Source organism: Oncorhynchus gorbuscha, linkage group LG18 (assembly GCF_021184085.1).
Source record: "Oncorhynchus gorbuscha isolate QuinsamMale2020 ecotype Even-year linkage group LG18, OgorEven_v1.0, whole genome shotgun sequence".
Lineage (NCBI taxonomy): Eukaryota > Metazoa > Chordata > Actinopteri > Salmoniformes > Salmonidae > Oncorhynchus > Oncorhynchus gorbuscha.
The window spans coordinates 18,118,689-18,133,910 of record NC_060190.1 but is presented as its reverse complement, the minus strand read 5'-3'; the positions used below and the strand labels follow the sequence as shown (position 1 = coordinate 18,133,910).

Here is a 15,222-nt window from a genome sequence, read left to right as displayed (position 1 = left end):
GGTCAAACTAACATTTCATTTCCAAAATATACACGTTTCATGTCACATGACCATTATGCGCTTGACGCATGTTGGGTGTGGAAACAATTCATTTCACTTTTGTGCACAATCAATCATAATTAATCACAGAGGAACATATGGTCATAAAGGATTATCTACATATGGGTTCAAGTTAACCAAGGCAACAGTAAAAAAAAGATTGTTGGAATACCCGCCAATATGACCATTACGCGCAAGAGGCACGCTGGCCGTAGATGTAATTCCAGTGACCTATTTCAAAAACAACTTGTGTTGGGAACATTAAGTACTTACAGAATCTAATACACTTTTCCAAAAAATAAATAAAGGGAACACTAAAATAACACATCCTAGATCTGAATGAATGAAAAATTCTTATTCAATACTTTTTTCTTTACATAATTGAATGTGCTGACAACAAAATCACAGAAATGATCAATGGAAATCAAATTTATCAACCCATGGAGGTCTGGATTTGGAGTCAAACTCAAAATTAAAGTGGAAAACCACACTACGGGCTGATCCAACTTTGATGTAATGTCCTTAAAACAAGTCAAAATGAGGCTCAGTAGTGTGTGTGGCCTCCACGTGCCTGTATGACCTCCCTACAACGCCTGGGCATGCTCCTGATGAGGTGGCGGATGGTCTCCTGAGGGATCTCCTCCCAGACCTGGACTAAAGCATCCGCCAACTCCTGGACAGTCTGTGGTGCAATGTGGCGTTGGTGGATGGAGCGAGACATGATGTCCCAGATGTGCTTAATTGGATTCAGGTCTGGGGAACGGGTGGGCCAGTCCATAGCATCAATGCCTTCCTCTTGCAGGAACTGCTGACGCACTCCAGCCACATGAGGTCTAGCATTGTCTTGCATTAGGAGGAACCCAGGGCCAACCGCACCAGCATATGGTCTCACAAGGGGTCTGAGGATCTCATCTCGGTACCTAATGGCAATCAGGCTACCTCTGGCGAGCACATGGAGGGCTGTGCGGCCCCCCAAAGAAATGCCACCCCACACCATGACTGAAGCCTTTCTGCACAGCTATTTTCAGGTCTCTCCAGAGATGTTCGATCGGGTTCAAGTCCGGGCTCTAACTGGGCCACTCAAATGCATTCAGAAGCTAGTCCTGCGTTGTCTTGGCTGAGCTTAAGGTCATTGTCCTGTTGGAAGGTTTCTAAAAACCTGTTTTGTCATTATGGGGTATTATGTGTAGATTGAGGAAGGGGGGAAAGTAATTTAATACATTTTAGAATACGGCTGTAAAATAACAATGTGGAACAAGTGAATGGGTCTGAATACTTTCCAAATGCACTGTAGATAAATGTGCAATTTTTTTCCCAAGTGCCTTGTGTTCTAAAAATATATTTTCCATACGAGTACCCAAAGAAATCATGCGAGTACAGTCCAAACATTTCAAATACCCAGAGCTAGCTAGAATGTGGCCACCTCCGGCAGTTCACCAGAACACTGCCCTGAATGCCAGTTCAGTTCCTGCCATGGATAACATGAAAACCCTCACACAACAAGGCATCAAAAGCATCGTTCCAGTAAGGTATACATGCATACATTCCTGCACAGCTTATAACTGCAGTGTGTGTTGCTGTTATATCACCAGATTTTGAATAGGCCTAATTTCCAGGGAGGAGAGAGCGAGGGAGATGTACATGAGTCATAGTGTGGTGCATCTGCAGTGGAGGCCTCTGCCTGGCAGCCTCCATCCCAACTGCTGCTGCTGCCTGACCCACTGTACTGTACCCAGCCTACACACAGTTAGCTAGCCTAGCGGACATGCTAATATGTTACTTATTTATCTAGCTAACACTTAAAGGGACACTGCAAGATTTTGAGATGTAGGTTGTTTTTCTACCTACCCAAAGTCTCTGCGTGCAGTTCTGAGATGATTGAAGTAAGCATATCGTTAGCTGCGGGCAATGGCCGAAGGTGCATAAAGATGTCGGAATTCAGATATGACGTCATGGTTTCAACACTATCCGCGGAGCTTTTAAACTACTGTGCGCAACATGGTTCAATGTGCCAATAAATCAACACTTGTTAACTTTTTCCGGTTTTCATATTGCCAGTGTCTTGGAGCTTAAATTGGGATCATGTATACTGTGCTTTATGACGATACAAAGAAAGAGTAGGCCGGCATAACAAAGAGCAAACTTGGTAAACAAGACATTTGTGGTAAAGTGCATGGATCTTTATACACCTTCGCCATTCCTGGAAGTCTCCCAGTGCAGTAGGTAGCTCCTCTCAAAAGCATGGAAATAGACTTTAGAACTAAACCAAAGATGGTTGGTCATTTTAGTCTTACAAAAACCTCTACAATAATATTTTATGAATTTGTGTTATTTGAATGATAATCGTAAGAAACTAGATTTTACCCACTTCCTGATTCTCTGTCCCGTTGTCGCATAGAGATGTATAGAGAGCAGAACATTTGTTTCTTTACCATTATGGTATCTGAGCGCCATTGAGACAGATAAAATGTTGTGATCTCGGTAGATCTTGGTGACAACGGGAACGAGAATGACGTGGATAGAAGATCAGTCAAATCAACAAATTTACTATGAATAGCTTTGTAAGACGCTAAGCTTTGGAGTAGTTGGAAGGTCTATTTCCTTGCTTTTGAGAAGTGTTGGCTACTGCACCGGGAAACTTCCAGAAATTGCTCTAAGCTAACTTTAATCATTTCCAAACTGCACGCAGACATAATGGTTTTCAATGAGCTCGTCTGACTCTGGGTAAGTAGAAAAATGACTTACATTTCTCGCCGTGTCCCTTTAAGCTAGCAAACATGCTAACACATAACTAGACATGCTAAAACGCGATGCTGACAAGATGACCAAGCCAAGAGAAAAGACGCAACTAAAGAGCATGACTAGGAAATGGTAAAGTACTCCACTCCCACCAAAAGAAACTGAGATGGGCCCTTCACTGCTACACAACTTCATCCACTCTCAACATTAATAATAGTATCCTGATGATGCTAAGCTAGTGGATCCGTCCATTGTAACTCATTTGCTTTCCTCTTGTCTGGCGTACCTAGCCTTTATCCTAAATCTGATGGTAATGGGAAGTCCAGGTCCTTGCACTCGCTTCCCCTCTTTCTCTTCTTTTTTAAAACTCCTTCTCCCTTCCGATGGCATCAAAGAGGAAAAGGGCCTAGCGTGTCGTTTCCACAGGATGTCCAGTCAGAGGAAAAGGGCCTAGCGTGTCGTTTCCACAGGATGTCCAGTCAGAGGGAAGAGGGCCCGTCAGTAATCCGTCACTGCCTCGCTGTTTACATAGCTGGCCCTACTTAGAAAAAGCAGGTCCGCTCAAGGGAACACTCCAATTCGCCTCGGTTGCAGACGCCCCCCCCCCCCCCCCGTATTTTTTGTATTCTTTTGGAATCTAGCCCCATTCCCCAGTGGCCCAGAGAGCTAGCCTGAAGAGGGGGAAGGTCACATTGTATTAGATAGGATCTGTCTTTTTCGAAAAGCCTGAGGGAACTGAAGTCCCGGCACAGATGGAGAAGAGAGGACAATGACGAATGACCTTTATCCCCCCCCCCAGGGCAGTAGAACAATATTAGTCAAGAGTAAATAACACACTCCCTTGGATGATGCAATACTTCCTCCTCTTTTTGGAAGGTCCGGTGTGTGACTGGTGAGATTTGGAAAGACTGTTGGAATGTCTCCCTTTGGTGCTTGCGGGGGGGAGGGTGTTTAACAAGGGTGCAGGAGGCTCAAACGCCTCACACTACGCGTGTGTGTTGTCTCACCCATCAGGGTCTTTTTGAATGGGCTGCTGGTGACCAGACTATCCATTCTGTAGTGTCGATGAGGTCGAGGGTAGTTTTAGAATCGCCAGCTGCCGCGAGTTCCATTCCTGTGTCTGGTCTGGAAGCTAAATTGATAATTCGCTCAGCCACAAATACACCCCTCCCCCCTCCCCAACCACAGAAATCATTCCGAGCACAAGAACACACATGCACACACACTTACTAATATATCCCTTACATATGCGCACACACACAAACACACTCCCAATTAGACCCTGGCGCACACATCCCCCAACCGGCCCCACAGTAATCACACTTTGCACACACACGGCTCCTACCATTTGGCTTTTCCTGTGCTCTAGGGCACAGTGGCGAGTAGCTGGCTTGTGTATGTGCTTGTGCATTTGTGTGTTACTTTGTAATTACCTCAAAGGGCTCCTGCCTCCCACCAGATGCAGCCCCTTGCCTTAATCTCCAGTCTTTATTCACCTCCATTCACCCCCAAAGCAAGAGATGATGAAAATCTCCAAACAAGGCAGAGGTATGTCTTTGAAATCAGAGGCTGAGCCACACACATCTCACATCTTCCCCCAATCAACACGCCTGGTGGACTTCCGTGGCTTTTGTGATGAACATGGGCAATTTAGCCCTTTCACATTCCATAGGTCTTGCGCTATTAGTGCTCAGGAGCATTTCTTTCTCCCTCTTATTTTTACCCCCTCAAGCCCCGCTGTTGGGAGTAAATATCTGAACACGGTCTGTGTTTGTAATCATCTCCATCAGACAGGGGCCCCGGTTCGCCTCCTAAAGAACATTTCTCAACCCTAACCAAGCTCTTGGCATCGCCCAAGGAAGGGATGCCACTTTTAGCTTTGGTCGTGCTCACTGAAGCCCTCTATAGCAAGTGGCTGGGAGTCCAATAAACGTAGGACTGAGAAACCAGAAACCGTCCAAAGTGAATGGGAGTGGACTAGAGGTGGTGCTCTCATTTTGATATCATATGCCGTGGCCGGACTCCCCCTCGTCTGATTACCGCAGTCTAGCGGTCCTCTGGCACGCGCCTTGGCAGCGGTAAGGAGAACTGGGGAACCAAGTTAGCTCGAAAGCACACCACCACATGAAAGAGGTGCCCCGCGCCGGCCTCAGCTAGTGACGCAATCGACCACACTTCTGATCTTGCTCAACGCTAAAGGGGCTGTAAGTCTCCTAGCTGGAATTAATTTAACCTACCCCCAATATAAAAGGGAGACTTCAGAACAGTTTTTCCCACTCTTTTGTTCTTGAAGGAATCATTTTTTGGGAGGCATGGGGGGTTGTTGGTTAATTACATACAGAAGTAGGGAGATTTTGACTCTGAGCCATGACATGCTTTTACCTTAGCAATGGCCCATTGAGCGCATGCCATGTGCAGGTCGGTTTGTTGGTCTCTGTGTTATCTCTCACCCACTGGAGAAAAACTCCTCCCCCCCCCTTCTGCATTTCCTGGGCCGTTTGGACCATTGTAATTGCTTCAGACTGGCTGTCAGATTTTTGGGGCATTTCTTTGGCTCCAAAGTGTGTGGTATCGTTCATTACATCGCTAAGCCAAAATGTCTCAATGTTTTGTGGAACATCTTTGGTCCACTAAGGCCAGACAAAATTGAGTCACTGTTTAACGGTGAGCGCAATATATATATATATATATACCGTTGAAGTCAGAAGTTTAAATACACTTAGGTTGGAGTCATTAAAACTAGTTTTTCAACCACTCCACAAATGTCTTGTTAACAAACTATAGTTTTGCCAAGTCGTTTAGGACATCTACTTTGTGCATGACACAAGTCATTTTTCAAACAATTCCAGTGTGTCAGAAGTTTACATACACAAAGTTGACTGTGCCGTTAAATAGCTTTGAAAATTACAGAAAATTGTCATAGCTTTAGAAGCTTCTGATAGGCTAATTGACATAATTTGAGTCAATTGGAGGTGTACCTGTGGATGTATTTCAAGGCCTACCTTCAAACTCAGTGCCTCATTGCTTGACGACATGGGAAAATAAAATAAAAATCAGCCAAGACCTCCACAAAAAAGAAAATTGTAGACCTCCACAAGTCTGGTTCATCCTTGGGAGCAATTTCTAAATGCCTGAAGGTACTACGTTCATCTGTATAAACAATGGTACACAAGTATAAACACAATGTGACCACGCAGCCATCATACCGCTCAGGAAGGAGACGCGTTCTGTCTCCTAGAGATGAACGTACTTTGGTGGGAAAAGTGCAAATCAATCCCAGAACACCAAAGGACCTTGTGAAGATGCTGGTGGAAACGGGTACAAAAGTATCTTATGTCCACAGTAAAACGAGTCCTATATAGACATAACCTGAAAGGTCTCTCAGCAAGGAAGTAACCACTGCTATAAAACCGCCATAAAAAAGCCAGACTACGTTTGCAACTGCACATGGGGCCAAAGATCATACTTGTTGGAGAAATATCCTCTGGTCTGATGAAACAAATATAGAACTGTTTGGCCATAATGACTGTCGTCATGTTTAGAGGAAAAAGGGGGAGGCTTGCAAGCCGAAGAACACCATCCCAACCTTGAAGCACGGGGGTGGCAGCATCATCTTGTGGGGATGCTTTGCTGCAGGAGGGACTGGTGCACTTCACAAAATAGATGACATCATGAGACAGGAAAATTGTGTGGATATATTGAAGCAAAATCAAGACATCAGTCAGGAAGTTAAAGCTTGGTCACAAATGGGTTTTCCAAATGGACAATGACCCCAAGCATACTTCCAAAGTTGTGGCAAAATGGCTTAAGGACAACAGTCAAGGTATTGGAGTGGTCATCACAAAGCCCTGACCTATAGAAAATGTGTGCGTAGAACTGAAAAAGCATGTGCGAGCAAGGAGGCCTACAAACCTGACTCAGTTACACCAGCTCTGTCAGGAGGAATGGGCCAAAATTCCCCCAACTTATTGTGGAAGCTTGTGGAAGGCTACCTGAAACGTTTGACCAAAGTTAAACAATTTAAAGGCAATGCTACCAAATACTAATTGAGTGTATGTAAACTTCTGACCCACTGGGAATGTGATTTCACATTCTTAAAATAAAGTGGGGATCTTAACTGGCCTAAGACAGGGAATTTTTACTAGGATTAAATGTCAGGAATTGTGGAAAAACTGAGTTTAAATGTATTTGGCTAAGGTGTATGTAAACTTTCGACTTCAACTGTGTGTGTGTCTGTATGTATGTGTATGTATGTGTGTATGTATGTGTGTGTGTGTGTGTGTGTGTGTGTGTGTGTGTGTGTGTGTGTGTGTGTGTGTGTGTGTGTGTGTGTGTGTGTGTGTGTGTGTGTATATATATAATTTTCATCATAGCTACACTTCAACTATGACAGACAAAATGAGAAAGAAAATCACATTGTAGGATTTTTTAAATGAATTTATTTGCAAATTATGGTGGAAAATAAGTATTTGGTCAATAACAAAAATGTATCTCAATACTTTGTTATATACCCTTTGTTGGCAATGACAGAGGTCAAACGTTTTCTGTAAGTCTTCACAAGGTTTTCACACACTGTTGCTGGTATTTTGGCCCATTCCTCCATGCAGATCTCCTCTAGAGCAGTGATGTTTTGGGGCTGTTGCTGGGCAACACGGACTTACAACTCCCTCCAAATATTTTCTATGGGGTTGAGATCTGGAGACTGGCTAGGCCACTCCAGGACCTTGAAATGCTTCTTACGAAGCCACTCCTTCGTTGCCCGGGCGGTGTGTTTGGGATCATTGTCATGCTGAAAGACCCAGCCACGTTTCATCTTCAATGCCCTTGCTGATGGAAGGAGGTTTTCACTCAAAATCTCACCATACATGGCCCCATTCATTCTTTCCTTTGCACGGATCAGTCGTCCTGGTCCCTTTGCAGAAAAACAGCCCCAAATGATGTTTCCACCCCCATGCTTCACAGTAGGTATGGTGTTCTTTGGATGCAACTCAGCATTCTTTGTCCTCCAAACAAGACGAGTTGTATTTTTACCAAAAAGTTATATTTTGGTTTCATCTGACCATATGACATTCTCCCAATCTTCTTCTGGATCATCCAAATGCTCTCTAGCAAACTTCAGACTGGCCTGGACATGTACTGGCTTAAGCAGGGGGACACGTCTGGCACTGCAGGATTTGAGTCCCTGGCGGCGTAGTGTGTTACTGATGGTAGGCTTTGTTACTTTGGTCCAAGTTCAAACAGGTGCAGTTAATACAGGTAACGAGTGGAGGACAGAGGAGCCTCTTAAAGAAGAAGTTACAGGTCTGTGAGAGCCAGAAATCTTGCTTGTTTGTAGGTGACCAAATACTTATTTTCCACCATAATATTGAAAATAAATTCATAAATCCTACAATGCAATTTTCTGGATTTTTTTTCTCATTTTGTCTGTCATAGTTGAAGTGTACCTATGATGAAAATTACAGGCCTCTCTCATATTTTTAAGTGGGAGAACTTGCACAATTGGTGGCTGACTAAATACTTTTTTTGCCCCACTGTATATACACAGACACACACACAGTTGAATATATATATATATATATATATATACATATACACACACACACACCCACCCACACAGAGTTGAAGTCGAACATTTTCTACACCATATATATATGTATACATTCCCCCAAAATAATAATTAACACTAGGTGGATAAGGAATAACAGTACTTTACCACATTGTCCTCGGCTATATGGACAATCGGATAAATATTCAATTTCAGACTGATTTTCAGATTATTATCATTATCATTAATACACAAATTAACATTAATGAACATTATTCACAAAGATTATTGCATTCTGTTATACATCCTATCATATTCCCCAAAAATCTAAAGTAATGTATGAATGTATTATTATATACTATATTGTATAGCCTAACAAATGAAAGAAGAATAAATAATTAATCAAATTAAAATGTTGGTGCATAATAATGAGTTAATTACCCGAATGCACGTCTATAGCCTAGGCGTTAACAAAATCTTAATACAACCATGATTAGGCCTCATAGACTAGGCCTTGTAGAAAGGGGGGCAATCAAATTAGGTCTGCCAAATGAATGTAGCATTGGAAAAAAACACATAAATCCAGCCATAGAGTATAAGCTTTAATCATCCACAAAATTAACACAATTAGAAGCATCAATTCATATAGAGCAAGCGTGACTAAGTTTGAGCCCAGTTACTTTGCTCACTGCATCCTCCTTCGATTGTCTCGATTGTCTCGTCTGGCTGCCACACAAATCCCCCACCTGCTGATCTGTGTGCCACTGGCGATGCACTTTGCTGGACGTGCAAGCTGTTCTTAGCTGTGCATTATCATTTCAAACGCATTCCGTCTTGGTGTTATCAGTTGGCCAACTACTACTGGTAGTACCCGCAAAATGTAAGTTATGAATCGCAAATCACCATAGAGCCGACACTTCGATTTCATCAATCAGTTTGATTTCAATTTGGTTGTCTAAAATACTATCAGCTTGCACTGCGTCTTTGCTTATGAATGCCCTGATCTCTGGCCAGTCAATTGGTTAAATTACATTGTTTTTTTCTATGAATCGCTTCTAACCACTTGCTCCTACCTGGCACGCAGGCGTCCCATCTAGAGCTCTGGAAATGCAAATGCGCTACGCTAAATGCTAATAGTATTAGTTAAAACTCAAACGTTCATTAAAATACACATGCAGGGTATTGAATTAAAGCTACACTCGTTGTGAATCCAGGCAACAAGTCAGATTTTTAAAATGCTTTTCGGCGAAAGCATGAGAAGCTATTATCTGATAGCATGTAACACCACAAAAGACCCGCAGGGGACGTAAACAAAATAATTAGCATATTCGGCGCTACACAAACCGCACAATAAAATATAAAACATTCATTACCTTTGACCATCTTCTTTGTTGGCACTCCTAGATGTCCCATAATCACTATTGGGTCTTTTTTTTTCGATTAAATCGGTCCATATATAGCCTAGATATCGTTCTATGTAGACTGTGATAAATGGAAAAAAATAGCGTTTCATAACGTAACGTCATTTTTTAAAATTCAAAATGTCGACGATAAACTTTCACAAAACACTTCGAAATACTTTAGTAATGCAACTTTAGGTATTAGTACACGTTAATAAGCGATAAAATTCATCAGGAGGCGATGTAACTTCTATAGGTGTCATCTTGAAAAAAACATGGCCGAGAGAGCTCGACCAAAACATCCGGTCGGAGAACGGAGGGAAGGAGTTCCCTTGAACCGGTTAGACCAAGAATCAATTGCGAATCAAATGACAAGACTCTAGACAACGTGTGGTAGCTGTAGGCGCTGAAACCTCGGTCTCATGTAATTCGGTTCACTTTGAACAATTCCTGGAAGTAAGCGCAAGGATATTTATTTCCATTTTCAGGTTTTCCTGCACTATTCGATGAAACTCATGCTCTGTTAATGTCACAGCCGTGATTTAACCAGTTTTAGAAACGTCAGAGTGTTTGCTATCCACACATACTAATAATATGCATATACTATATTCCTGCCATGAGTAGCAGGGCGCTGAAATGTTGCGCAATTTTTAACAGAATGTTTGAAAAGGTAGAGGGTCGACTTAACAGGCTAATAGATCTGAAAATGATGCAATAACCATGAATTTAAACGACTGTTTATAATGAGGGACGTCCCACGTTTAACCTGGACACAAATAGTAGGAAATTGCGCTGACTTCAACATGAGAGCAGGAGAGAGAAATGAAACATCTGCACGTCGCCTGCAGGTGTTTGTTTCAGTGTCCAATCCGAGGCTCTAACATGATCTGAGGCTGGTTGGTCTCCTGGGCATCAACTTGGAAAATCCTCAAGGGAGAGCCGCATATATTGCCCAAAAAATAACACATCAGATTTTATTTTTTCTGGTGTGGAGAAAAGTGTCTGTTAACGTTGTCCTAAATAGTGCGTGTTGAGTTAGCGTAGCCAAACACAATGTGCCAGAAAGCAGTGATGTTTTCAAGTGGTAAGCTTGGTCTAATATTACTCCCATGTAGTCATGGGTCATGTTCATTAGACAACAAGCAGAAGAAAACAGACCATACCGGTATAAGAAATGCTACTTTTCAGTTGCAAAACGTTGTCTGTTGCGTACCCTAATGAACAGGACCCTGTCCTGACTTGTGTTTGGTTTGGTCTTGTCTCTCAGAATGCCACCGACAGCTCATCCAACTCCTCCCACTCCCAGAAGAAGGAGCCTCTGCAGCTGCAGACCCTGGCCCCGCCCAGCTTCTGCGAGCCCCGCCGGCACCACTGCATCCTGGGTCACTTCTACGACCAGCACCGACACTCGGACCACTACTTCCTGGATCAGGTGGGTGGCTGGGGGACGACGGTGGCGAAGGTGGGTCACCAAAACTTTGATCTTGGAAAAAAACATGCACTGGAGCTAGAGGGTTGTGGCTATATTCTTTACTACCATGGGTAGGTGGGAGGGACATAGGGAATGAGTGTTCTTGAAGCCTAAACTATGGTGCTAGTGTGATGTATTTCAAGTTGGGCCTGGAAGTTGACTGCTTGTTGGAAGACGTGTTTTGTAGTTTGTAGACTGGTCTGTGTAGTTCTCATTTATTTTGCTCTCCTTTATCTCTGCAGTCGGTTCCCATGTTCCCACGCCACGTCAGCTTCCAGGTGGAGGAGGAGGAGGAGGAGGAGGAGGAGATTGTGCGCATCAACCCTCGCGAGCGGACCTGGCTGACTGGGTACGAGGACTACCGGCACGCCACCGCCGCGCGCGACAAGCTCATCCAGCACCCCGAAGACGCCGACGCCTACGTGCACTTCGCCAAGAGCGAGCCGCCCAAGCACGACTACACCTACCCTTACCCCCTGGGCCTTGATCCCTACCAGCACGCAAGGGACCCCAAGATAGGCTGCGTGGACCGACTAGGTGGGGGTGGCCTTATCGGGGGACACAGGGCAGTGGTCACAGCCCAGCCCCGCACCCTCCAGCTCAAGGGCAAGCGGCGGAAGGAAGACGGCGAGCGCTCGCGCTGCGTCTACTGCCGGGACATGTTCAACCACGAGGAGAACAGGCGCGGGCGGTGCCAGGAGGCGCCGGACCCCATCCAGACGTGCATCCACCGGGTCAGCTTCATGTGGTGCGCGGACAGCCTGCTCTACCACTGCATGTCGGACCCGGAGGGCGACTACTCGGACCCGTGCTCGTGCGACACCAGCGACGAGCGCTTCTGCCTGCGCTGGCTGGCCCTGGTTGGGCTGTCGCTGCTGGCCCCCTGCATGTGCTGCTACGCCCCCCTTCGCACCTGCTACCGCTGCGGGGTGGCTTGCCACTGCTGCGGGGGCAAGCACAAAGCCGTGGGCTGAGGGCCGGGAGGTGCCAGCAGAGAGGGGGAGTAGAACAGAGACACATGGAAGGGACTGGACCAGAAGAGGGTGGCCCCGCAATTCTTTTGTTTTGTGTTTTTGTTTTCGCTGTTGCTTCTCTCGGTCAAATTCCAGATGGGAAAACAATTGGCTTGTCCCGATTCTTTTGGAAATGGAAGTTTCTCTCAGTGGAAAGAAAGAGAAAAAATAAGTTTCCTATTGTTTTTATTTTTGTTCGTTTTTATTTTATTTTTATAGGGGTACCCTGCCTACGGCTTCCACGTCCTTGCATTACAAAGACTAAAATAATGAATATTCATTTATATATAAATATATATAAACAGGTACTTTATATTTTTACACTCATGTGTTTTAAAGGCTTGAATAATTTTCTTTTTCTCCGTGTTTTGTGTGAGGTCCGTGTGAGCGTTGTTTTCTGAGGGGGGCTCTCGCTTTGTGTTCCCCTCGCCATGGCTCACCACCAATCACAGATCAAGCTGGTTCCCGCCTGTAAAGCAGAGGCACTTAAATCAAGTGTGTGTCCTAAATGGTACCTTATTCCTTATAAAGTGCACTACTTTTGATCATAGCCCAATGGGCCCTCGTCTAATGTAGTGCAATATATAGGTAATAGAGTGCCATGTGGGATGCAGCCCAACTGTGATCACGTCTGCCCCTCCCCTGCCAATGAAACAAAAGAAAAGGCAAACGTTTAACCAGTGTTTCCTCGTTCTGCAACTTGACTACTCCTGACCTAGCCTGGTCTCAGAGCTGTGCTGTTTTGTCAACTCCTATGGTTGTCAATGGCCTTAGGAGTTGACTATACAGCACAATTAGACCTGGGGCCAGGAAGGTACCTGACTATGCACATTTTAAAAACCAAATTCAACCTAATGTCAGTGGAGAGACACCTGGAAAAAACATGAAAGTACCATTCTACTGCTCAGTCAAGTTGGACTGAATGTATTGTGGATTTGGCCCAGAACAAAAGATCAAATGGGTCAGGGGTACTGGAGTATTGGATGGGGAACCTCTGCTTTAGACACTTAATCTGTGTGTGTGTGTCTTCCTTTGTGCAATGGTCTGGAAAATGGAATGGTCAGCAATGTATCCCTGATTGCTATTGTTGTGACATCAACTAAAAGCCAAAATGACAAAATAAGCTGCAGCATTTAAATAGAGTATCTAAATTAGTCATTTTTTGAAGATAATAATCCTCAATCAACCGTTTTATTACAGTGGAGGAGGAGAACTCGAGCCTTAGGTGACTTTTTATTCCGTTTTGATGCTTGATGTTGATCTTTTGATATAGTTTTTATTTATTTGCCTTGCTAAATTTAGACACCAGCCTAGGGGACTGGGGGGGGTTAAGAGGAAGGGAACGGTCCTATTGCAAACTAAACACAGCCAAGAGGGGAAGAGGAGTTTTTTTTGCCACCTTTTGAGATGGATGATGTCGTTGTCCACTACAATGTCAATGGTGCTTTCTTTAGTGTGTCTTTTCTTTTTGTCTTTCAAAAGGATACTCGGCGTTTCCCTGACAGTTCGTCTCGTTATCTCTAGAGTTTTGCTCAACTTTAGCTCGAGAGAAAGACCGTTTTGATCTTGTTGCTCATCTTTCCCCACTCCCTTTGAAGGGTATATGATTGTGGGTTCTCCAACGAAGGGGCCCACGAGCACACCTGATTCAACTAATCGCCTAATCGTGTTCTTCAGTCTATACCACAATTAGCTGACACGGGTGCGTTACTGCAGGGTTGGAACGAAAGGCTGCACATCCAGGAGCTCTCCAAGGCCACAGTTGTGGAAGAAGGGTTTTTATCTATTGTTCTGTAGTCCAATAATTCCCACTTCCTGGTCTGTTACTCGGTATTATATTACAGCCAATGGCAAGGGAGAAGGCTGTCTTGTCAGCCAATCACATCAGTCAGGCAGGTGGTGTCAAAATGTATACAAAAATAAAATGGACGCTACAGTATGTATGTATTGAAACAAACTAGCCTCAAATTTAAATCACCCTGTAACCTCACCTCGTCGGAGGAACATTGTTTGATCTATCTCTGTATGAAGCACAACACTAATCAGAAAAACCTTATGAACAAAATGCGCAAATTGCTGTGAAGTACCCGATCTCGAGTCGCATCAATGTGGTAGAAAAGACATCTTATGCGATCTATCCCAGTCATACATGAACTAATCGTCATAACCATTCAAGTACCAAGCAATGTCTGGGGTTAAATGGGCGACAGTACCATGGCATTATGGATTCTGTACAAAAGCTGTCGTTGTGTCCATGTCTTTCTCTGTACTCTCTCTCCGCCTTTCTTCCTTTTTTTTCTGCTGTGTGTTCCTGTTTGTCAGCTTTGCAATACTGTTGCCATTCATTGTAGAGAAGATCCCTGTTTTATTTTTCTATCTGTGGTAAAAAGAAAAGTTAACCAAAAGCAGTTTGTCTGTTTTGGTGCGGTGTCTAATTCCTGCACACATTTAACTATTAAAGGAAAGTGCCTGAAGCATCCTCTTCATCTATCTCATATATATATATATATATATATATATATATATATATATATATATATATATATATATATATATACTTAGTCTTTTTTATTTTAATGTTTAAAAAAAAAGTTAAATTGATTGTCTTTTTTTAATTTTTACAATCTGCATTTTTACCTCTGTAAAAAAAAAGCTCAAATATATATATCAAGTGTATGATGTACATTTTAAGTTATATTTTTGTATTGTTTCTAATATGATCGTCACGACTCTATGCTTTTAAAAAGAAAAAATGAGAAACAAGAAATTAACATCTGTATAAATGCCAATACATCATATGGAAACTAACAGAAGCACGGCCTGGATAGTAAGTACTTTTCCGTGTGTGTGTGTGCGTGTGTTCATTTCCACTGTGTTTTACAGAGACATGGTTTTTGAGAGATTAAACCATGTTACAGTGGCATCTCACACAGCCTGAACATTTATCCCGTATACATAGCATCCATATAGAATTCTTATAGAACCTTTCAACAGTAGTTCAGGGTTGTAGCCCAG

At 43.5% G+C, this 15,222-nt stretch overlaps 1 protein-coding gene across 5 annotated transcripts in view; it reads left to right on the top strand.

Moving 5' to 3' along the window:
• LOC124003430 (sprouty-related, EVH1 domain-containing protein 2-like) overlaps positions 1 to 15,020 on the top strand; it is a 32,743-nt gene extending 17,723 nt beyond the window's left edge. For 3 of the 5 annotated variants that reach the window (XM_046311687.1, XM_046311690.1, XM_046311688.1), the window contains exons 5-6: positions 10,991 to 11,185; positions 11,437 to 15,020. In XM_046311687.1, the coding sequence (XP_046167643.1) occupies positions 10,991 to 11,185; positions 11,437 to 12,168 (927 nt within the window). In that variant the 3' untranslated portion in view covers positions 12,169 to 15,020. The remainder of the gene's footprint in view (positions 1 to 10,990; positions 11,186 to 11,436) is intronic. The other 2 variants (XM_046311689.1, XM_046311691.1) reach the window with 1 other exon arrangement.
• Positions 15,021 to 15,222: the final 202 nt, after the last annotated feature.